Genomic DNA, 23,721 nt, shown 5'->3' with positions numbered 1-23,721 from the left:
ATAGCTGGTATTTGAAATAATCTCATCACCCTCAAAAATAACTTCTGACAATCTGACTTGAAGCAGAGCTTTTCCATAGGTTTGGCAGGATTTCCATTTCTATCTAAGATTAGATGCAGCATTTTCCCCAAACTTGGGGCCTCCCCCCAAATGGGTAATAAGACCCCTTCAAAAAGGTAGATGTTATAGCCTACGCCAGAAGATGTAGACTCAAATAACTGTTTTTATCTCCCTCCTTTTATCAGGCCCTCACACTATTTCCCTGCTTCTGCTCTACTGCATACCAAGTCATTCAAGTTTTTGTCCAGTACTTGAGGTGGGAAGAGGAAGGTTTATATATAGAAAGGCTGGAGAATGCAAATCCTACCATTTAAATATCAAGTTCCTCTACTGCAACATTTAAGAAGGATCCAATTTTAAAGTATTTTATTTATGCTCATATTTTTTAAAGAATATTTTCTGCATATGCTTTGGGTTGTTTTTCAGGAGCGGAACTGGATTTGCTCAGAATTGCTGCAGGCAAATACATCCTTGTGATGCCCCCAGCTGACATCAGGGGTGCAGCCCATGTCCAAGGACCCCATTCTGGGACTAAACCAGCAACCTGACCTCCAGACCACAGCCATGTAATCACATAAAATGTATCAATACTCAAAACCTCAAATCCTCAGATTGTTTCCTTCTCTTAAGCATTTTTTTTTATGTGGACCTGGAATGACAGCAGAGTAAATAAAGAATACAACAGCAAAATCACCACACCTGCTAACATAATTTCCCCCATGGATATATTCACTCCCAGTGGGCGAAGTGGGGCTGAGGAAGGATTGTGGGAGTGTCTGGGGCCTACACCACTTTAATCAAAAGTAACCTCTATTTAGTTGTGTGAGTCTCACTCCAGTGAATAAAGAATAATGACTCATACCCTTTCTCTTCTCCCTATTACCTTTCTCTCCCCATGTTTATGAAGTTCACTACATATACTCTTCATTGTATGCCAATGTCTTTCCTTTTCCACTGGCATTTTGATTGTTCTTCAAAAATATGTTTTAATATTACTGCTCCCAGAAATCCTTAGTACAGATTCAAAATAAAGGAAAAGTATCAATAAATTCACCCAAAGTTATGGAATCAGCTGGAAGGATAATTAAGATTTAGATTGAAAGACATATTTTTTCCTCTGTTCCAAAAACTGTCCAGAAAGCCACCTTTCAAACATTAAATCTTTAAGCAAGAAATTACGAGGGCCCCCAAGGAGGCAGGTGCAGAGAGATGTGCTCATAAAAAGAGAAAGATCACAGGAGAGTAAGGGATAGGAATATGAATACCTTTAAGTTGCTTTCCTTTTACGTTTCAGATTCTCAATATAAACATTTTTGGTCCCAGGATAGAAGAAAAGGGTAGCTGTTGCCAAGACAGTTCTCTGGTCTTGAGTTAGATTAGGATGGGATATTGGAGCTTTCAACATTTAAAAAGAAATAATTTTCCTTCCAAACTAGTTCCATTGAAGGTTTCACAGATACTGTTGGGAAGATCAGTCTCCAGAAACCCAGAAGCTCCAACTCCAAGGAGGTGGTTGGAATGCAAAACAAAGTTAACAAGAAATGGGAGGTGGAAAATTTGCTTTCCCTCCTGCTATCCCTGCCAGAAGCAAAGAAGATAGTGCCTTAATTTAACCCTTTATCATCCCTGAGAAGGAAAAAGTACCTTATGTGTTGGATGTTCCTCATACCCCTATTGGCCTGGCTTTAGTTACTGTTTCAAAGCAGAAAATAATAAAAGGCAGAAATTATGGGGGGCAGACATTGTTCACTGTTACCACAAAGGGGGCATAAATATGCCAGAACATGGGATTCCGACCTTTTATAAAAGAACTGAGGAGTCTATGAAATGAAGCAACAAATGGCTTAATACAAACTTACTTTCTTAATAGGTAGAACTCAAACTGAGGATACAAGTCTTCCTTTCTGTGGCTGCTGGCTTTTTGGCTGCTCTGTGATTGCATCTAATCCCGCTTTACATTTATCAGCTGAGGAGGCCATCTAATTTTATAAAGCTATGAAATTCAATGACTCTACTTGAGTCATCAAACAGCCAATTCCATGGTCTTTCAAGAGCTAAATTACCAAGTAGGAGTTCAATGAATAGCAACAAAAACTTCTCAATGAAGTAAGTAATCCATAGACAGAAAGTAAAACAGAGCAGCTCTGCTTGGCAGTGGGGGATGAGAGGGTCTGGAAGGAATACATCACAGTGAACTGATAATTTCTTGAGTTTTAAAAATGCATGCTTGATGCTCTAATTCCCTTAGGTTACTGGCCTGCACTTGGCACAGTGCCCTTGGCCAGGGAGTGCTCCTTGGCCCCCTCCCTAGCTCACCTCTGTGGTCCCCCCCCATCTTTACCTCGATGGTATATTGCTCAAAGATGCGCAGCTGCAGGAAGATGTCCAGCTTGATCTTCCGCTCATGGAACAGCTCTTCCATCTGCACCTGGGCGTCATCCAGCTGCTGCAGCACTGACTCAATGTGGCTGATGGAGCTACTGTGAGGTGTCTTGTTGTTAGACACAGCTGAGTCCCTGTGGCAGAGCAGGGATGGGGAAAGAGAGGGGACAGAGGTCTTGCCATGTTAGAAGTGACAGAGAAGGGGGGCCTTCCACATCCAAGCAAGGTGGATGTCAGTCAGTTGAGTCATTCAATCAACAGACATTTATCAAACTCCTATTGTAAGCCTGACACTATCTGCTTAGTAAGTGAACCAAAGATACATGCGTCCTCTTTTGGGTTCACAACTCTAAGACTGCTGCTCTCCTATTCCTCAGACAGAACTGTGAAAGGAATATAATGAAATAATGTGTGGGAAAGGGCTCTACAAAACATAAATTAGAGAAATGGAATTGTTCCATACATATGTACAGTCTAATATGTATAGTTTTAATGCACACACACATATCACATATATCACAATACATAAGGATAGACACATTAAAGGCATATGAAAATAAAAACCTCCTTAGTTTTACTTCACAGGATTGTTAAAATAAGATGACGTCATGGTTGCCAAATTGTAAGCATCGACTTTAAAATCCTCTGCCAAAGTCACAGGCTGGTGTCATTAACCAGGTGTCAAGCATACTTAGGAAAGCACAGGATTTGAAATCTGCAGACCTGGATTAGATGCCCACTCTGACATGCACAGGCTAGTGGCCCAGCTGCCTCGCCTGTAGAGTGGACTTAAAATCCCTGCCCTGCTCACTTCCCAGTTGGCTGTTAAATAAGATAGTGCAGGTGAACTGTGATATGCATTTATTATCAATCCTGAAAGGACATGAGTGAAGTGTCAAGTGCTATCTGGGGCACAGGCCCAAAGTTGGAAGAGTTAAGGCTGGATCACAAGAGACTGGGACAACAAGCAAAGGTTTCAAGGAGTTTTGATTTGGGTTTTGAAGAAATAGATGAACATAGTCAAGTAGATGGGAGGGAGCACACTCTCTGAGCAAAGGGAGATGACATGTTTTAGAGGGGAACCAAGAGATCTACAGATTGACCTGCTCAGAGGAATGGGGTGGTGGTAAGAGCTCCAAAGAGGTAACTATAAAAAATACTACGGATGTTAAGAAGTTTAGATTCTATAGGAACTTGGGCCCTAAAACTTGAAATACACTGGCACATTTATTATCTTGTGACATCTTGGTATATTAAACAATTTAAGAAATCAGAGGACAAGGGGAAAATCATTAGTTTCTCATCTGGAGGCTTTCTGAAAGCCACATCTTCTAGCCTGTGCTTGCCTCAGAAGCAATGATATCTGAGCTCACACTGTTTCTGAAGACAGTATAAAGCCAGTATGTCAAGCACCCTTCCCTCTGTCATTCACAGAGCACCCAATTCCTACCTCCTCACCCTGGCCTGTTTGGGCATGGAACAGGCATGGTTCCTAGCCCCACTATTGCATAGACACCCCCAGTCATGAAAAAAACATGAAAAATGTACTCAGTGATATTCATTATGCATCTGTTGAGGGCTTTGCTGATGGGAGGATATGACTGTTCTCTTGACTTCTCGTCTCAGAGAAGTCCATCACATGGCTTCAAGAGGAAAAGAACGATCTCTGACCATTTTGTACAGTACCTATGTCAATGTCCCACTCAGTAGGAAGCACAGAGAGGAGGCAGAAGTCCCCTGAGGTGCTCCACTGATGGGTGTGTGAAGAACCACGGAGACCTGGGGCAGATGTGTTTCTGGTGTGTGGAGCATCCTGCCAGCATCCACTAAGCATCACTTACTTCTCTTTCCCTTCAACAAGAGATGTCAGGGAAGAAAGCCTGGGCTAGAGTCAGGCTAGTGGGGGATGAATGGCCACCAATGGCTCTTGGTCATATGCCTGTGGTACTCTCTAAAATCCATGGAACTTACTCTTGTAGAACAGGCATCGCCCACACTGTTGACTTCACAATCACGAGTGGCCTTATGCCCTCAGGCATCACGCATGTTTAACATTGGTGGCTGTTAAGAGCAAGCGGCATCTCCATAGACCCAGCCCCACAGGCAGAAAAGCCAGCTAAGCTTATGGAAAGTGCTCGGGGAGATAACACAAAAGGCATCACAAAATTCTAGGCTGACAGGGCTCCTAGAGCAACCCCTTAATTACACAGACAAAGCATCTGAGGCCCAGAGAGGTTAAGTGGCTTCCTACTATTTGGAATTTTCTTCAGAAGCAAATGACAGTGGAGGTTCCTAGGGAAGCAGACAGAACTGTCATGTATAATATAGTCATGAGGATGAATTGGGAGAAGAAGGGAAAGAGGCTGTCTTGTTAGTATGCAACAGAGGGATTCAGAACATCTCATGTGCATGTTTGGAATAGAAATCATTAATTTCCAACCGAAAAACATGCCAGTGTTTTCCAAAGGTAATTTCTCATTGTTTATTTAATTGGACAATTGGTATGGGGGGAAAAAGACGTCTTCAGTTGAAGTAATTCCCTCAGTTCCCAGGGCTGGCCTGGGACTTGCTGATGAGATTATTTCTGTCCGGAGCTGGCAGAGGTCCCAGAACTCAGTGATTCTAGGATGGGAACAAGTCCCTGCGGGCAGGCATCATTAGCACCATCAAATCCTGTTTACATAGCACCTGGGCACGGGTCTGGCTGTCTAGGGCTCGCTCAAGGCCTGACGACACTTTACTGAGGAGCCAGTGTCCTTTACAGGGGCAGGAAACTAGGTATTGATGCCAAGAGAAAGGAGGCAGTGGTGTGGGTAAACAAATGTAAGGGTTTAGACAGGACTTTCCTTCTTGTTATGGTTGTTTAGGTTGATACAGAAGGTGTTTTATTTTCTGGGCAGCAAGGATTGGTGCACAGGTCAGAGACAGGTAATGTGGGACAACAACACATGCTCTCTATGTCCTCATGGTGCCAGAGTCAAACACCAGCAAAATGGTCAAATTCTGCTGACTGGGGCACTGGAGTTCAAGTTCGCCTAAGATCAGATGCCAAATAACACTACCTTCCCTAATGTCTATTTCTCCATATGACCAAATATGCCATAATTCTTAATGAAGATATTATTTATTTTTTGTTGAATTTTGTTAATTTTTGTTGTATTTGTATTACTTATTGATTTATCATTCAACATGATAAATAATACTTTGAACCATTTGAGCTTTTTACTATTTCATTTTAGACTCAAGTTGGGTATGGTGCAGGCATTTTGACATTTTACAAATGAAGAAACTGAGGCTCACACATGACCACAAAACAGGTTGTGGTGACTCAAGACTGGGACAGGACTTATCTCACGTCTAGCCCGAGGCATTTCCCACTGGAAGGCACTGCCCATGCTGACCTGGCCTCGCTGGGCTCCCCTAGGGAGGGAGGCGCTGACCTGAGCTGCTGAATAAGGTCTTCGCCTTCCTTGATGACATTGAGTGTGGCATCCAGGGTGGCCGTCTGCTGCTGCTGGAACTGCTTGATCAGTTCCTGGACTGCATCCACGGAGTCCGCACAGACGTCTTCCAGCATCTCCTTCTGGAGGTCTTCCATCCATGTCCACAACTGTGAGGGAGAGAGCAGAGACTCCACTCAGGGCAGACGGAAGAGGCCAGGGTGGAGTGAGGGCCAGGAAGCCAGCCTGGAGTCATCCAACCTATGTTAACAATAACAATGCAGACTGTCCCTCCCACCAGCACAACTATGGGTCAGTTTGCATTTCTACATTTACATTCATTACCCATTGTGGCTGCATTTGCTCCATTAGTGTTGGCCTTCCTTAAGGACAGGAACCACCCTTGGCTTAACTTCCCTTTGGTTCATGGAAATCTGCAGGTGTAGTCTTAGAGCAAGGAGATCACTCATCTTTGAGAGACTAGGAAGAACAGGAGACTAGAATGGACAAATATTAATACTATGTCATCCAGAAAGGAGGAAAGGGAGGGCTCTTCATACTTCTTTCAGGTAGCTAGACATTGATTCCCAGAAATTTATCATGATATTGCAAATATTCAAAAACTGTGATGCTCAATAAGAACCAAATGAAGATTATTTAAGCATAACCTGTGCTATGCTAAACTATTTTGTTCTTTTCAGGATTGCCAGGTTGATTAGGAAGTTGAATGCTAAAGATTTAGCTTACCTTAATTTCAATAAAAGTACAAGACATTTCTCCATGATATTCAAGATGATGAAATGCAACTAGGATGATATTACTGATCAGACAATTTTAAAAGAGCTAAGTATATAGTTGTGAACAGAATAAGCACTGAAAATGATGAGTTAAAATGAATTACTGAAAACTCATTTATTGACAGTTCTTCCCTGTACTGAAAATATTAATAGGTCTCCAATGGCATGCCACAGGGCTCTACTTTTGACTGTTCTTATTGAGAATTTTCATAAATGAGAGAGGGTAAGATGTATCTGGCATTTGCTTTGAAACAGGGAGTCTTCACCTGGCTAGCAGGAAAGATAAGCTCAGGGCTGTACTGGGGAAAAAGCTAGTAGAGAGAGAAATTGATAGATGGGGCCAGAAGATGTGGATTTTGGCCCCTGCCCCTCCCATTACTTGTGGTGCCTTTGAGCAAATTGGTATACACTTTGATCTCCATGACTTCATGTGTAAAATAGGTTGGGGAAAGCATAACATAAAATGGTTAGTTGTCATCCAGTTCTACCATTTTTAAGTCTTCCATATAAAAAAAAAGAATAGATAAATATCAAACTCAAGAATATTGTTTCATCTAGTTGGGTCTTAGTATGGTAAACCATGCTATTGCCTTTGCATCAAGGGATAAAGGAAAAAAAAACAATAAAGAAAACAAACATAGTCTTCAAGATTCTGGACAAGTTAGTCTTTGTTCTTCAGACGGGAGAATCCCTAGATATGGCAGAAGTTGTTTAATTAACAAGAAGATTAATAAGCTTTGGAGGTAGTGAATAAAGAAGTGTATAGAATGTCTTTCTTACACAGTTGAATAACCTCTTGAGCCTCAGTTTCCTATTCTACAAAATGGGAAGAATAAGATTTGCCCTGCTCACTTCAAAGATTATAAGGATTGAATGATTTACTTATTATTAACACTTTAAATAAACTTGCAGCATTACTAATAAGCCTATAGCATTGTGCTGATTGTTATAGAGAATGCAAATTATAATTATTCAGTGCCCCTGCCATTTATCAGCTTGCAAATCTGGTTGTAATTAGTTCAGTTTATTTCCTTTCTAAATAAGCACTTTGTCATAAAAACACAAACCAAGTTTTCCAGACCATTTAAGCTAAGATACATGTTCTTATAAGTATGAATGAATGTACTGATTTCGAGTCAGTGTAACACCTGGAAGTGCAGGATATTGGTCACTTCATACCTTCTGGCTGTAGTTTTGTCTAGAGAGAACAACCATTTTCTAAGTTTACTGAAGTTCTTAGGTAAGAGACAATGTATTCTCTGAAAAATTATTTTATAGAGAGGCAACATAATAAATTCATTCAGAGCTTCAAACTGTAGTTCTACCACATATTAGCTCTATAACCTTGGCTAAGCTACCTACTCTCTCTGCACCTTGGCATTCCTTATTAGTAAAAAGGTGATAATAGTGCTTACCCACAAAGTTGTTATAAATATTACAAATAAGTTGATATACATATGTATATACGCAATGAGTAAGATATATATATCTTATTTCTAAATAGTGCCTGACATGTAGGCAATGCTATGTAAGTGCTGGCTATTATTACATTTAACAGATATTTTTGATGCAAACCATCTCCAGTTCCCGCTAGAGGGCAGTGGGAAAATCTGAAGCTCTTCATTTCAGAATTAATAAAAGATCAACATTGGATTTGTTCCTTCCAGATACTAGGTTGAGCTGGGCTTCTCTTTTCTGTTTTTACAATTTTGTCCTGGGATGTCTGAGGAAAGCCTGGAGACTAAAAATTCTAGATAGTTCTAAAAAAAAGGTGCAAAGAGAGATGAACACTTTGGACACAGAATAGGCCATTTAAGAGAAGAAAAATAAATTCAAAGTCTTAACAGAGGGCAGATGCTGGGAAAGGGTTAAGACTGAAGATTAATTAGAGCAAGGCTGGCACTAACTGTTACAGGAATAACAGAGTCAGGAAAGAGTCTTGTAGGTATCTTAAGTATTTTATTTTATTTAAAATAATTTTGTTCTCAGTGCTATCCTTAAGCTATTTGGTGGCTTCATAGCCTAGAGGGTTTTTGGTTTTTATTTGTTTTGGCTTTTTGCTTAATAAAAACTTGAACACCTCTAGTGTAGATCTAGTGAAAAATGTCAGCATTTTTCCTTTCTGAGGAAATCCACCACAAGTCATGACACTCCCTCCTCCTGGTGGTCGTGCAGCTGAATTGCAGGGACAGTCAAAGACAAAGATGGCCAAACAAAAACGAGGCATTAGCTTTGCAAACATAAAGCTTTCTTGAGACAAGACTAGGGGCATCTGAGGATATACAGTGACCTCTGAAGTCAGTATTGCTAGGAAAGTGTGTCCTCCCCCAAATTATTGTTTGATTAGTGAACTAAAACATGATTTATCAGATTTATGTTCACATATTCTACCGTATTATAAAGAAACTCTTGTTTAAGGTAGAGTTAGAACTACCATGAAGGAAAACCAGCGAAGAGAGAGATAAGTACAGCCCTAGAGGTAGCTGAGTTCAGGGGTTAAAAGCCCCATAAGGAAAGGAAGGGTCATATTATCTTCAAGAGGGTAAAATGTCCAATAAAAATTGCTATTGATTGAAGAGAATTTGACTCAGAGATAGGGAGTGGGGATTACAGCACCAAAGACAAAGGGTTACTGGCATCTTTCTCTACTTTTCTTTCTGTTAAAACAATAACAACAAAAAACCAGAGAGAAAATCTTGAGTGAAATTGGAATTTACTGGGGCTAATTCTTGATTCTGCCCTTGTCTGGCTAGCTCTATAACCTTGGGAGAATTATCTTACTTTAACTACTTCCTACCTAAGATGAAGGTTTGTTTGTGCATGTGTGTGTGTGTGTGTGTGTGTGTGTGTGTGTCTGTGCGCATGCGCGCGCATTTTTCTAGCTTGTCTCTAAGATCCTTCCAGCTCTAACATGACTGTGGTTTCTCTTCAGACACTGACATAAAGAGGAGGGCAGAAATAGAATTGCTTCTCTAAGCTAAAAAACTGCAGGCATGGCTTTGACACCAAAACATTCAAAGACCAGAGAGTTCAGTACCAGTTCAAGAACAATTGTGATACCAACTTAAGGTACTATTAAGTTAAGCCTGAGTAGGACGCCTTGAAACCCATGAGACCATGTGCACACATCACTGCCTGGTGGCAGCAAACTTAAATTACAAGCTCATAATTTTGAATAAGCACCTCTGAGGCTTAGTATAATAGACGGAAATAACCATTGGTTTTGGTAAACCATGAGTAAGGGTCAATATTCCATTTCTTAGGCTGCAATTTTCTTACTATCTGAATGTCCTGTAGGTCTCCTGTGTGTGTGTGTCCACCTGATTTAGCCCTAAAGAGTATGTTTTTTTTTTGTTTGTTTGTTTGCTTTTTTTTTTTTTGAGACAGAGTCTCACTCTGTTGCCCAGGCTAGAGTGAGTGCCGTGGAGTCAGCCTAGCTCACAGCAACCTCAAACTCCTGGGCTCAAGCGATCCTCCTGCCTCAGCCTCCCAAGTAGCTGGGACTACAGGCATGCACCACCATGCCCAGCTAATTTTTTCTATATATATTAGTTGGCCAATTAATTTCTTTCTATTTATAGTAAAGACAGGGTCTCGCTCTTGCTCAGGCTGGTTTCGAACTCCTGACCTCGAGCAATCCTCCCGCCTCGGCCTCCCAGAGTGCTAAGATTACAGGCGTGAGCCACCGCACCCGGCCAAGAGTATGTTTTGAAAAGAGTCCACATTAAAGAGAGACTTCGATTACTACTTTACTGATTATCAGGCAGCCAATGAGACCCAGCCAGAATGATCTCTCCTGTCAAGCTACCACAAGCCAAAGACTGCCAGAACTAATTAGGTAAAACTATGGAGTGAGTGTGATGGGTTGGCAGCAGTTACCATATGTGCTTTTTCTTTACTGTTCTCCATTTTGTTTTCTCTCCCCCTGGGAAATTTCTTTACCCCCTGCTTCTCTAAGCTCTAACACATTCACACTGCACCTTCCCCATCAACAACCACCCCCTGCCCCCGCCGCTGTTTCCAGAAAAAAATTCCCATGTTTAAGCCATTTTCAGAGTCTTCTGGATCAAAATTCACCTGTACTGAGACACATTCTTTTAGAATCCTGCTCTTGCTTGGCAATGACTACTTGCTTCATGCTGATATATATATATACTTACATAGCTTTGTGCATTCTTTCTCTCAGAAAAAAACATGTGGTTGTGACCCAAAATACCTACATCCAAAAGAATAGATCTAATTTGAGAATTTCTAGAACCTTGGCAAGGGTGTAGAATTAAGGGAGCCTTTAAAAGCCCTACGTAAGTTTAGCCCTAATGGACCCTCTCCTGCTTACATAGTGGGAGCGGTCCAGGAACCAGCAACTAAAAAAAGCAGGAAAGGGGGACAAATAGGGGAGAAACTAGGATGTTTGTAAAAAATAATAAAGCTTATAGATGAGTGATTTAAAAAAGAGGTCATTTGTTTCATCATTTTCTCCTGCTGATTGGCTGTTCGATTTGCACAGCTCTGGCAGCCATTATGATGATACCTTGGATTCACCCTTAGGGATATTGAAAGGAGACCATTTCCACAGGGTGAACCTCCCTCCCCCCGCCCTCATTCTGCAGACATAATTTCTCTTTGGCCTTGACCACTAGCTTTTATTTTGTAAACAAACAGCACAACAGTTTGGCAATTGCAATAGAGCATGAAGCTGTTTTGTACTTGAAGCCATCATCCCTGTTGAAGATTGATTTGGCTTTGGTTCTAGGGTGGGTAGGTAGAAGAACATGTGTCTATGTGAGTATTTGTAGTATTTGTGGGGTGTGTGTATGTAATTTAGCAGGAAATGGTGTAGCAGAATGATTCCACAAGGTGAGAAACAAATGAAGTGGGTCTTTAATTAAGCTGTCTAATAAGGAGCTGAGGTTGGTTACTTTGGCCACATCCATTAGTTAATTGGACTGTCATATTCTTGTTACAAAAATATCTAAATATGGATATTTTGAAAGCCCAGCGACTGCAACATGTTCATGGAAACACAGCAAGGAAAGAGAACTCTGTCTGGACAATCTCTGGGGAGCAGATGACACTTTCTGCAAATGCTTTGTACCTGGACAGAGAGAATAAGGACTTGGGTCAGTGCTTCTCCCTATGCCCATCCTAACTCTTGAGACCAGCAAACAGAGCTGGCTGCCCTCCTTGCCCCAGGAAAAAAGGAAGGTATTTGAAAGTTTAGCACAATTTATACTAATGGCCGAGGCTCTGGATACACAAGGTCCCGAGCACATGTTTATCACCTCTCTTTTTTGAATAGCTATCCTAAGCAGGGATGAAAGGTTTTGTTTTTGAAAAATAACATTAGGATTGTTTCTGATTATAAATTAAAAATATCATTGAAAAAAACTGTAAAACAAAAATATGCAAAAAATTAAATCACCCATAACATTCTTAAATTCTTGATATATTTACTTCTAGTATTCATTCTAGGTGTTTCGAAATTGTGGTCATGTTGGGAACACAGTTTTTTATATATTATACCACAAGCCCTTCCTCATGTCATTAATGATCTTTGGCAATGTGATTTATAATGATTGTATAATATTTCACTGTATAGGTACAGTATGCTTTGTTTAATGAATCACCCAACATAGAACATTTAGATGGTTTCTAATTATTTAAGCGTACGAATAATGCTGTAATGAAATGGTTAGATGGTTTTAACCTTTCGAACTCATACCATAGTGAAGAATTTACAAAGCAAGTCCAATAGGATTAAGTAGACTCTTCAATTTGCAAAAGAAAAGAGCCTAGAGGTTATCTTTTTATACCTTCCTTCTGTTTCCTCTCTGATCCTAATTAGAGTAAACGTTTTGATGTGGGAAGTGGGCAAAAGTAAAATTATGAACTTCAGCCTGGGGAGTCATTGGAAGTCTAGGTTAAATCATTTATGAAGATGGGTATTCAGTTTCTACCCAGAAATCTCCTATAAAGGGAGTTTCATTCCATGTAAATTACAGCTGATGATGGCATTCTATTATACATTGGCACCAAGGTAAAAACTTGAAGGAAGGAAGCAATAAGAGGAGGAAGAAAAGAAAGAAGGAAGGAGCTAGCAGTAAGTAGGCAGGAAGAATCTATAACAATATTTATCAGCAATAGTCAAGACCACTTTAGCAAAGCTAAGCAAAAGATTTCCCTTCCATTCGCTCCTTTCATGGTAAGAGGGAAGAAAAACCATGGCAACTCAAAATTCCCTAGCAGACTTCTAGACTAGTCACCTTGACTATTATCCTCACCTCTAGAGTCAAGAGGAAGGAGTCAAGAGTTAATAGATGCAGGATTAAATAGGACCCACACTTAGTAAGGTTTAAGAGGTGACAAGCCCTGAGAGGTATTAAACAGAATATGAACTGTCATTGTCTCTTCTTAACTAGATTGGGAGTGCTTATATGTATGGTACACCTGTGGCTATAGATGTGTAGACATAAATACTATGGTATATCCCTGCCACTGTGTCTGATACATAGAAGTGCTAAATCAATATTGAATGAATGGATTTACTTAGCAGTGGAAAGCCAGTAGTCTCTACTTAAAAAAAAAAAGAAGAAGAAAAAAAAGGGAAAAGCTCATTCAACCACATTTTATCTACTCCAGTTCTTTGACTTAAAACTCTGCAGACAATGTAAATAAAGGGATCTTAGGTAGGGGGTCTTAATTGCTGATGGGAACTTCCCCTTAGGACAGTTCAGTGTGACCCTGGCACTGCTGATGGAGGTATGTACATGGCGATCTGGTCCTGTTTGGGTGGAAATTGGAAGCGCCAGGGAAGAATTTAAATTAAAAAAATGATGGCTGAGTTGAGTTGTCAAGTTCCTTTTTGAGCCCACTTTAAATAGGCATTAAGGAAAATTTAGGAGGGACTTTCCTACTAGAAAAAGATGGATAAAGTATTATACTACTTTATTTTATAATAATTATCCTTATAATTATTACAAAGTAACAGAGATTAAGTTCTTCTTCCAAAGGCACTCAGCATGCCCATGAAAATTTGGATCTAGATCTGGAAATCACACATAGCTGATATCCAAGATCTTGCTGTACTTCATATGTGTATATGTATATGCACATATATGTACACACATACACATTCATACACCTGTGTGTGCATACATACATACATACACACACATCTTATTTTCTACCTTGCCTTGCAAATCACTTAAAGGGGCCTCATACGGGCTGCGTGGGTGTGAAGGGAACTGAGAGGGAACACGCAGATACAAAATCCTACTGTGTGGCCCCTGTGACCAGCTCCTCTGTGGCAGCCACTCAGAATGTTGCTTTTCTGTCCATCCTGAAAAAAAAATTAAAATCTATATGATCTGAGAGTTACAGATCTCTTGAATAGAAAGATCATCACAACAACACATCCCTCTGTAACCAGGAAAGAGGGTTCCGAATTTCTCTCATACTTTTGGATCCAGGGGAAAGAGACTATGCTACTTCCTGACGGCCCCCTGTTTGAATGAATTCCTTGGTGAAAAAATTGCTCCCAAGTCTCTATTTACTAGCCTTTACATAAAAGCCTTTGTGGCAAAGGAGAAAAAACATGGGCTTTTGAGTCAAAAAGACCTAGAATCAGTTTATACTTACCACATCCTAGCTACAAAACCCTGGGCAAATTATTAATTTCTCTGAACTTTGGTTTTCCCATTTGTGAAACTGGAATAAAAATGATAATTTTCATGGCTATTGATTAGATAGCTTATACATAGTAGGTGCTAAATAAATTCCGTTTCCTCTCTCACTCTTCACCTCAGTATCACCTTGCTCCCTCTACTACCATTACACATGAATGTGATTTTATAAGCTGAGTCCCAGGGGGAAAACAAGGTTCAGGTTCAAAGAGAACCAACCTTAGCAGATTTAGGAGCTATCCAGGAAAATAACAGTTAATAACTTCAGCACTGACTATTCCTATCTCCCACACTCCCAACACTGGCAATATTTTACATTTCTCAGCCAAGATGCCTCTCCATTAAGCCTCTGCTTGGGAGTTTAAAAATGTAAGGATGAAAAAGAACAGGGGAGAGGAGATGCAAGAGGGAAAAAGGACAGAGCATGGGTAATAAGAAAACACATAAAATATCAGCTTTACTAGTAAAAAACTTGGGAACCTTAGACAAGTTATTTTGTAAGGCTTAGTTTCCCCATTTTAAAATAGGTTTAATAAAATCTGCATCATGAGATTATCATGAAGATTACATGAGATGATATATGTAAGTGTCTAGCAAGTAGTAAGTACAAAATTAAACAAAAACACCTAATATATATTGAGTGATTATAATGAGCCAAATCTCAGGCTAGGTAAGTTACCTATACCAATTCAGGATTAATTACTAATATTATTAATTATTATCATCAATATTGAATAAAGAAGGAGAGGAGAAGAAAAAGAAAGGAAGCTTGAACCCACATAAGAACTGTAAGGGGCCTTAGAGTTTCAAGGTCCAAATCCAAAATTGTATAGATGAAGGAACCCATGGCCAGGGACATAGTGCCTTGTACAAGTTCATATGGTTCTTTAGCAGCAGAATCTGGACTAGAATCCCAGCTTTCCAGCTCCATGTACAGTAGGTAGGAGATGTAGCTAGGAAGAATTTCTGGAAGCTGTGGTCACCCTTTTGGGAGTTGCAGTTCCATGGAAACTGGCTTTGTCCATCACCTGTCTATGAAGCCAGCACCCCTACAGCCCACATGAGGAGCATGACTCCTGTACATATATGCTCCATTCCATCACCTATGGTCTCATAATTACATGGGAACACATATGCCTTTGGTTTCTGAGACCATCATTAAGAATTGAGTGAGCTGCAAGCAAGCAGACAACTAGGCAGGAAACCCTGGATTAAAGCTAATCCCTTTGCTTTATAGACACTCATCAGAGAGTGGCTGTGGATCCTACAGAGAAGAAGCAGAGCCAGCTTCAGGGAGCTCGCCAGCCCTTCATCTGCCTGGGGAATCTCAGTTTAGAAAACATTATCGCTTCATGTTTTTCTCTGATAGGCACTGCAATGATTCCCATTCATCCCTGCAAAGTGCCAGAAAAGCCCGTAAAATAGTAACAGCCAGGCTTCTTAATGCATTCCCAATATCAAATTTCAACTTAATTGAGTAGGGTTAATTTTTTTTCCCGAGCAGCAATCAAACTTTAATTAATACTCTATTAAAATAAATTCCTGGGGGAACATGAGCATGCATACACCTAATGAGTTCATCTGCCAAGGGTGTTATTATGAAAGATGCTAAATGTGCCTCCTTACTGGCCACTTACTCAATTTCAGAGTACCCCATGCAAATCAGAAATGAAAAGCAATCATGGGTCTGCAACCCTCTTCCTCTCTGTGGGGGCCTTCTGCCCTGCCAACGGCTCAACATGAGCCCTCCTCCCTTCCCCTTTCTCCACCTGGTGAATGATTCTGGCTGGGATGTGAGCCCCACTGGCTTCCTCCATGGATGACATCTCTGCCCCCCTCCTTCACTGCCCACCATGCTGACTTCAACATCACCCTGCCGCAGACCTCATTGAGAAAATGAAGTCCCGGCCAGGTGTGGTGGCTCATGCCTGTAATCCTAGCACTCTGGGAGGCCGAGGCAGGTGGATTGCTTGAGGTCAGGAGTTTGAAATCAGCCTGAGCGAGATTCCATCTCTACTAAAAATAGAAAGAAATTAATTGACCAACTAAAATATATATATACAAAATTAGCCGGGCATGGTGGTGCATGCCTGTAGTCCCAGCTACTGGGGAGGCTGAGGCAGGAAGACTGCTTGAGCCCAGGAGTTTGAGGTTGCTGTGAGCTAGGCTGACGCCACGGCACTCACTCTAGCCTGGACAACAAAATGAGACTCTGTCTCAAAAAAAAAAAAAAAAAAGAAAAGAAAAGAAAATGAAGTGCCCTGTTTAAAAAATAAATAAAATGGGAAATAAAGTAAAAACAGAGAACACCTCGGCAAACTCTGTATGCTCCTTGCTGGTAGCAAAGATATCTGATCAAAATTCTACAGGACTCTGATATCTGCCAAGAAAGAGCAACTAAGAGAAACTGGGTGTGGGATGGGAAGAAAGTCTTTGCTTTTCTTACATTTCCCCTTGTAGTGACTATTTCTGTACGAGGGATTCCAAAATTTCTCCAGCTTCAGAGTGCTCTAGCAGACCCCCCAAAACTACCTGCCTCCATGGTGCCCCTTCCTCACTAGAAATGATGCCCCATTTTATAGAGACCTAAATGCAGGTTATCAGGAGTGAATTGTTAATATTACCAAAGTTAGGAGGCTAGTAACCCACAGACTGCCCAGGACCCTGGTCAGACCTTCAGGGCCATTTTACTGGGAAGCCAATCTGACCCTCCCAGGACTGAATGCTCTCTCTCCTCTAGCTCCGCTTACCTCTTTGGTGTGTGTGTGAAAGGAGACAGACATGTCCAGGAGAAGCTTCCGCTGCTCCACCCTGCGCACGAAGTCTTGGATGCGCACCTCCAGGTGTCGAGCTGCCTTGTAGATCTCCTCTGGGTCACATTCCCCAGTCTGAGCCAACTGCTCTGCTGCTTCTAGAAGCTTGTCCGCATTGGTGTACGTATTCTGCCAGCAAGAATAGTGAGGCAAAGTCAACTTGCAGTCGTGCCTTCCTGCAGCCCACCCCGGGGCTCCCCCTGAGCTGCAGCGGAGGGGCGTAGGCACTGAGCCGACAGCTCCCTGAGCTGGCACCAAGGCGCTGTGTGCGGAGCTGGCACGCCGCCTCTGAGCAAGCTAGCAGTCTGCCCGGCTGCTGGCACAAGCGGGCACTAGCTAGGTGCCTCGTCTGCCCCTGGGACTTCTTGGAGGTGCAGCGTCCCTGGAAAGAAGTGAGGAGACCTGCAAGAAGCTCTGTATCCCATCCGCTCCCTAGCCCCCACTCTCACGAAGACCCATCATTGCCTTCACGTCTCAGGCTGAACTGCCAGGATCGGAAATAGCACACCCACAAAGATGGTCTGTGCTTCTGCGTGAGAACACCAGGAAAACACTAACTGGGTGACTTGCTTTGCTTCCCCACCCCCCGCCTGCCAAGTTCCCTGTAACTACTGGTGTTATCTTTTGGAACAGAGTTATCTCTTTGGAGGGGAATGGGTCAGCAGCTCCAGGGAGCTGATAGAAGGAAGCGGCTGCCTCCAGAGGGCAGAGATGCAGACTGCTCCCCACAGCCCCTTGAAAATGTACAGGACGGTTGGGGAGGAGTCTGGTGACTCCGTTTATCATAAGCTATTGCAGGCACATGCACACACACGTGTCTCCAACCCCCATCTGCACACACCAGGGTATTCTCCAGAGCATTTTAAAAAGCAACTGATTTGTAATCATTATTCGTCAGGATGGGAGTCACTGCCTTTATAATAATTATTACATTATATGCCACAGATACAACTTTTCCTCAGCAGGCTTCTCTTTAAAAACATCTGATATATCTTGACATACAGCTGGTGACTCAAGTGTACATATATTTCTTAATATCCCCAGAAGTCAGCACAATGTCCTACAGCAGCAGTCCCCAACCTTTTTGGTACCAGGGACCTGTTTCATGGAAGACACTTTTCCCACAGATGGGGCTGGAGGTGGGGTGATGGTTTGGGATGACTCAAGCACATTACATTTATTGTGCACTTTATTGCTATTATTCTTACATTGTCACTTGCCACTCGCTGATAGGGTTTTGATATGAGTCTGTAAGCAACTGATTTGTTATGCTCTCTGTGCAGTCAAACCTCTCTGTTAATGATAATCTGTATCTGCAGCCACTCCTCAGCATTAGCATCACCTCCTCAGCTCTATCTAAGATTATCAGGCAATAGATTCTCATAAGGAAAGTAGATTCTCAAACCCTCACATGCACAGTTTACAGTAGGGTTCTCGCTCCTGTGAGAATCTAATGTTGCAGCTGATCTGACAGGAGGTGGAATTCAGGAGGTGATGTAAGCCATGGGGAGTGGCTGTAAATACAGAGGAAGCTTTGCTTGCTCTCCCTCTGCTCACCTCCTGCTGTGCAGCCCAGTTCCTAACAGGACCAGTACTGGTCTGCAGCCTGGGAGTTGGGGACCACAGTCCTAGAGAGTGAGTGATAAACAAGCAGAGCAGTTGGTATCAAACACCCAGGGAGTGGAGAACTGAAATGGATTTATGAGCAATGAGTGGTGTTTTGTTTTGCCAATGGTGAAGTGGTCTCCACATCTCCATGGAATATTTTGGACTCACCTGAAGACCTGGGTATTACAGGCTGAATTGTATCCCCTCAAAATTCACATGTTGAAGTTCTAACTCCCAATATCTCAGAATGTGACCTTATTTGGAAATAGTATCATTGCAGATATAATTAGTTACATTACAATCAAGTCATACTGGAGTCGGGTGGGCCCCTAGTTCAATATGACTGGTGCCCTTACCAAAAAAAAATGCCATGTGAAGAGAGACACACACACAGGGAGAACATCATGAGAAGATGAAGGCAGAGGATTGGTAGATGTATCTATAAGCCAAGGAATGCCAAAGACTGCCAGCTAACCACCGAAAGTTAAAAGAAAGGCATGGAGCAGATTTCTCCCTCATATCCCTCAGAAAGAGCCAACCCTGCTGAAACTTTGCTCTCAACATTCTAACTTCCAGAACTGTGAGAAAATAAATTTCTGTTGTTCAAGCCATGCAGCACTTTGTTGTGACAGCCCTAGGAAACTAATACGCCAGGCTTGACTTTTTCAGAGGCTGCTGACCCAGCCTGTTGATTGTACTGGCATAGAACCTGGAGAAGATGGGCTGGCAGTCAGCAAACACTTGTCATGGTTTTTAGGAATTCTGAGAGAGAGGCCCCAGGAGACCCTTAAAGAATGCTGCCTGGAAAGCAACTGCCCAAAGCAAACACTGTCCCAGCGCTGGAGAGATGGGGCTTAAAAAGAGGAAAATCATTTGGCCCCAACTGGGAAATTCACAGAAAAAGAGAGCAGCCTCATGTTAAGAAAGGGGTTTTTCCACCAAGTTAAATGAGTTTGGCATGGGAGAGCCAAAGGTAGTTTTCTAGATGAATGGAGATGGATCCTCAGCTGGGCCCCTCACTCTATCCTCTCTGTTACTACCAGTGAAAGAGAGGTAGCTATGTCAACTGTGGAAAGCAAATGAAGACTCATGGGGAAATGCAGGTAGTGATGGGAAATGACAGGCAGGGGTGCCTCTGGGGCTGTGGGCCAGGATAAGGAGGGCTTCTGTGTGGTTGTCCACAATATCTAGTATATATACCCATAGCTGATGGGAGAGAGGTTTTTTAGGAATCCCTCAAAGTATCTACCCTAGGGTATCTCAGGAATCCCTAAAGAAACTCAGATGTTGTAATATATGGCAAAGCCAAAGTGAACCTGCTTGTAAATTAGGTTTGAGACCAAAAAGAGATAAATAAAGCAAATTCAAGTGTCTACTGGGTGTAAGGTTATCAACTTGTCCTAGTTTGCCTACGACTTCCCTGATTTTAGCACAGAAAGTCCTGTGTCCCCAAAATCCCCTCACTCCTGGGAAAATTGGTATGGCCGATAACCCTATTAATACCCAACACTGCAAGTGTCTCAGGAGTACAGATAAATATAAAATATATATCTCAAAGGAGAATAAAATCATCCTTGAGAGAAATGACATAAAATAGGACAAGTAACATAATAATAGATAATTAGGGGTTAAAGTTTCTTGACACAATATAGGTGCTGAAAGAAAATAAGTAAAAACTAAGAATAATAGCTAATAATTATTAAATATTTTTCACATGCCAAGAACCATTCTAAAGGCTCTTATGCATATTATCTCCCTTAATCCTCACAATAACCTTATGAAGTTGATTTAGCCATCAGAACCATTTTACAGATGAAGAAACCGAGGTACAAAGAATTTCTGGGCCAGGTGTGGTGGCTCATGATGGTAATCCTAGCACTTTGGGAGGCTGCTGCACGAGGATGGCTTGAGCCCAGAAGTTCAAGACCAGCCTGAGTAACATAGTGAGACCCTCCCTCTATAAAAATTTTAAAGAATGAGCAGGGCATGGTGGCACATGCCTGTAGTCCTTGCTACTCAGAGGATGAGGCAGGAGGATTGAGCCTGGGAGTTCTAGGTTATAGTAAGCTATGATCAGGCCACTGCACTCCAGCCTGGGTGACAGAGCGAGTTCCCATCACACACACACACACACACACACACACACACACACACACACACAAATAAATAAATAAATAAATAAATAAATAAATAAATAAATAAATAAATAAATAAATAAAATACAAATAAAAAAAAGAATTTCTAGCCAAGGTCACATGGCCGATAAATGGTAGAATTAGGATTAAAACCCTGTTGTCTGGCTTCAGAGCCCAAGCTCCAACCTATTACACCACCCTGTTTCTATAGAGAGTATAGGCAGGGGCCTAAGAATAGGTAGGATTTAGCAGAGGAGGAAGGATTCTCATAAACAGGCTCTCTTCTTTTTGTGTGCAGGGTATTCTATGTTTATCCCATAACACAGCCATGGTCATATTCCACAGTGACAATGTATCTCCATGGTATCTCCCTACTGGTCTGTGAGCTCATTAAAGGAAGGTTCCATGTCTCATTCATTTTTGGCTCTCCCATGCCAGGCACTGTGGTTGGTACACAACAGGCACTCACTAAATGTCTGTTGAATAAATAAGACACAAAGATAGGAATGCGTAGGCATGTTTGAATAAGTTGACTCAACCTGACTAAAATTGGAAAGGGGCAGGAAATCAGGTTGGATAAGGTAGGGAGGAACAAGATGACAGAATTTATAGGGAGAAAGGGACAATGTAGACAGTGGGGAGGGCAATGGGGTCAGTGCCAAAAGCTGACCTTCCCACTCTAACCATGTCCATCCCTCCTTTCTGTTACACCAGGAGCTTCTAAAATTCAGATCCAATCACATCTCTCTTCTACTTAAAACTGTTCAGTGACTTCCCACTGCCTTTGAGGTGAAATGCCTTGATATGGTATGCAAGGCTCTTCTTCATCTGATACTTGTATTTCCCTTTAGCTTCAACTCACATGACTGTCCTACAAACAGCCTATAAAATAAATTACTTGCATTCCCAGAAACTCATTGCACTGAATGTTGTCTCTGTGCCTTTGCTTTTCTTTCTTCCTAAATGCCCTTCACCTCACTTTTCTACTTGATCAACTCTTATTCACTTTTTAAGAACAAGCCATGGCATCACTTCTTCCAGGAAGTCCACCCTCAGACCCTCCTCTCTCCTCTTAAGTACCCTCCTCTGAGCTCCCAGAGTGATCTGTACCAATCCCCTCCATGGTATCTGTCATATTCTAATGCAAATGTTTTCCTTTCTCATCCTCTTAGGGGCAGATGTCTTTCATCTCTTTCCTTTAGTGCCTGGCACAAAGTAAATGTTCCATAAATATTTAGTGAATGAATTAATAAATTAAAGAGTGCATCAATCCTCACCAATCCTAACACTCAACACTTGGCCCTCATCAACTACCTGGTATAAGACCTTATGTACAATTCATGTTCAATCCCATTTGGTTTATCCTACCTCCTGGCATAGCCTTGAAATAGGAACATGCTTAGAGAATATCAACTATAGTATTACCAAAGCAATACACTGACTCCTGTCATTGCCCCCAAGTTGGGGCAAGGATCACAATAGCTTTCTGCTCACCTCTGACCAAATCAGCAACAGCTTCTGACCCATGGCCAGAGTCTGATCTTACTCTGGGTGCATTTCCTAGGCATTCTTTGGTTTCCTAGCCTCCTAGTTCCTGCCTTGGACTTGACCCCTATTGACATTTCTCAACTGACAGGCCAAAAATGGGTTATGAGCGTTGGGGCATGGATTCCTGAGCTTTAGGGCTTTCAGGCAGGACATGTAGTAGCCAGAGCCCTTGATTTAGAGATTTGTGCCACACAGATAGTAATAGTTCCTGTTATTCCCTCTCTAAGCCCCCAGCCGTGTGTCAACCAGGCATAATGTCCTAGATAATTCAGCCTTTATGTCTAACTTAAATTCCCTTGCTGTAGCTTTGATCCATTATTTTTTGGTTTTCTCTCCAGGGATGAAACAGAACATTCTAGGATAATTTGTCTCTAAAACTATGGGAATTCCAGCAACACAGGTATGGTTTCAGACTCCCTGGGCTGAGTCAGAGGGGCAGGGAGCAGGCTTTTTAAGGGGATGGGGTGAGAGAGTGAATAAAAACTCTTTTACCCTCTTTTCTTACTCTCTCTGGGGCAGATCTGCTGAGGCTCCATCTACATTCATCTAGAAAACTGCATGAGGCTGGAGAAAGAACCACCTGAAAGGATTAAAGGAAATAGTGCCCAGCATCCACACAGAACCAGGAATAGTACCTGTTCCTACCAGTCAGCCTGGAAAACCTCATGATTCATGGGATATTTGGTAGAGTACTCAGAAGGGTGAGAAGAGTAAATAATTAGCCTTAGCCTGAGCACTGCTCTGGTCTTGTCTAGTAAATTTTAAGAGAAAGACCTGAATGGATCAAAGTTTTTCCAAGTAACTTTATTATGTTCCCCCCAAAAAGGGTTAAGAATATTTATAGGAATATGGAAATATATGCCAACTGACAAGGTAATACAATGTCGGATATCTTATCAGACATTTATTAAAAAATTACCAGGCATACAAAGAAGTGGAAAATATCACCTATGATAAGGAGAAAAATCAATCAAAACTGACCCAGAACTGACATAGATATTGAAATTAGGCAGATAAGAATTTTAAATTGGTTATTATAACTATATTTCATATGTTGAGAGTGTTAAGAAATAGAAAACATTTTTAAAAAACCTTGCACTTCTAAAGATGAAAAACACATTAGATCATATTAATAGCAGGTTAAACATTGCAGAAGATAAGATTACTGAACTTTATAACATAGCCATAAAAACTGCTCAAACTGACATGCTGAAGAAAAAAAGATTTAAAAAAATGAGGTGTCAGTGAGCTGTGTA

At 41.6% G+C, this 23,721-nt stretch overlaps 1 protein-coding gene across 27 annotated transcripts in view; it reads right to left on the bottom strand.

Moving 5' to 3' along the window:
* Positions 1–23,721, bottom strand: part of KALRN (kalirin RhoGEF kinase) — a 653,674-nt gene that overhangs the window by 299,469 nt on the left and 330,484 nt on the right. For 20 of the 27 annotated variants that reach the window (XM_020287048.2, XM_020287049.2, XM_020287013.2 and 17 more), the window contains exons 11-13: positions 17,112–17,303; positions 5,844–6,052; positions 2,402–2,576 (exon numbers count right to left, since the gene is read on the bottom strand). In XM_020287048.2, the coding sequence (XP_020142637.1) occupies positions 2,402–2,576; positions 5,844–6,052; positions 17,112–17,303 (576 nt within the window). The remainder of the gene's footprint in view (positions 1–2,401; positions 2,577–5,843; positions 6,053–17,111; positions 17,304–23,721) is intronic. The other 7 variants (XM_020287018.2, XM_012780440.3, XM_020287031.2 and 4 more) reach the window with 1 other exon arrangement.

This window comes from Microcebus murinus, chromosome 1 (assembly GCF_040939455.1).
Source record: "Microcebus murinus isolate Inina chromosome 1, M.murinus_Inina_mat1.0, whole genome shotgun sequence".
Classification (NCBI taxonomy): domain Eukaryota; kingdom Metazoa; phylum Chordata; class Mammalia; order Primates; family Cheirogaleidae; genus Microcebus; species Microcebus murinus.
This window is presented reverse-complemented; position numbering and strand designations above follow the sequence as displayed.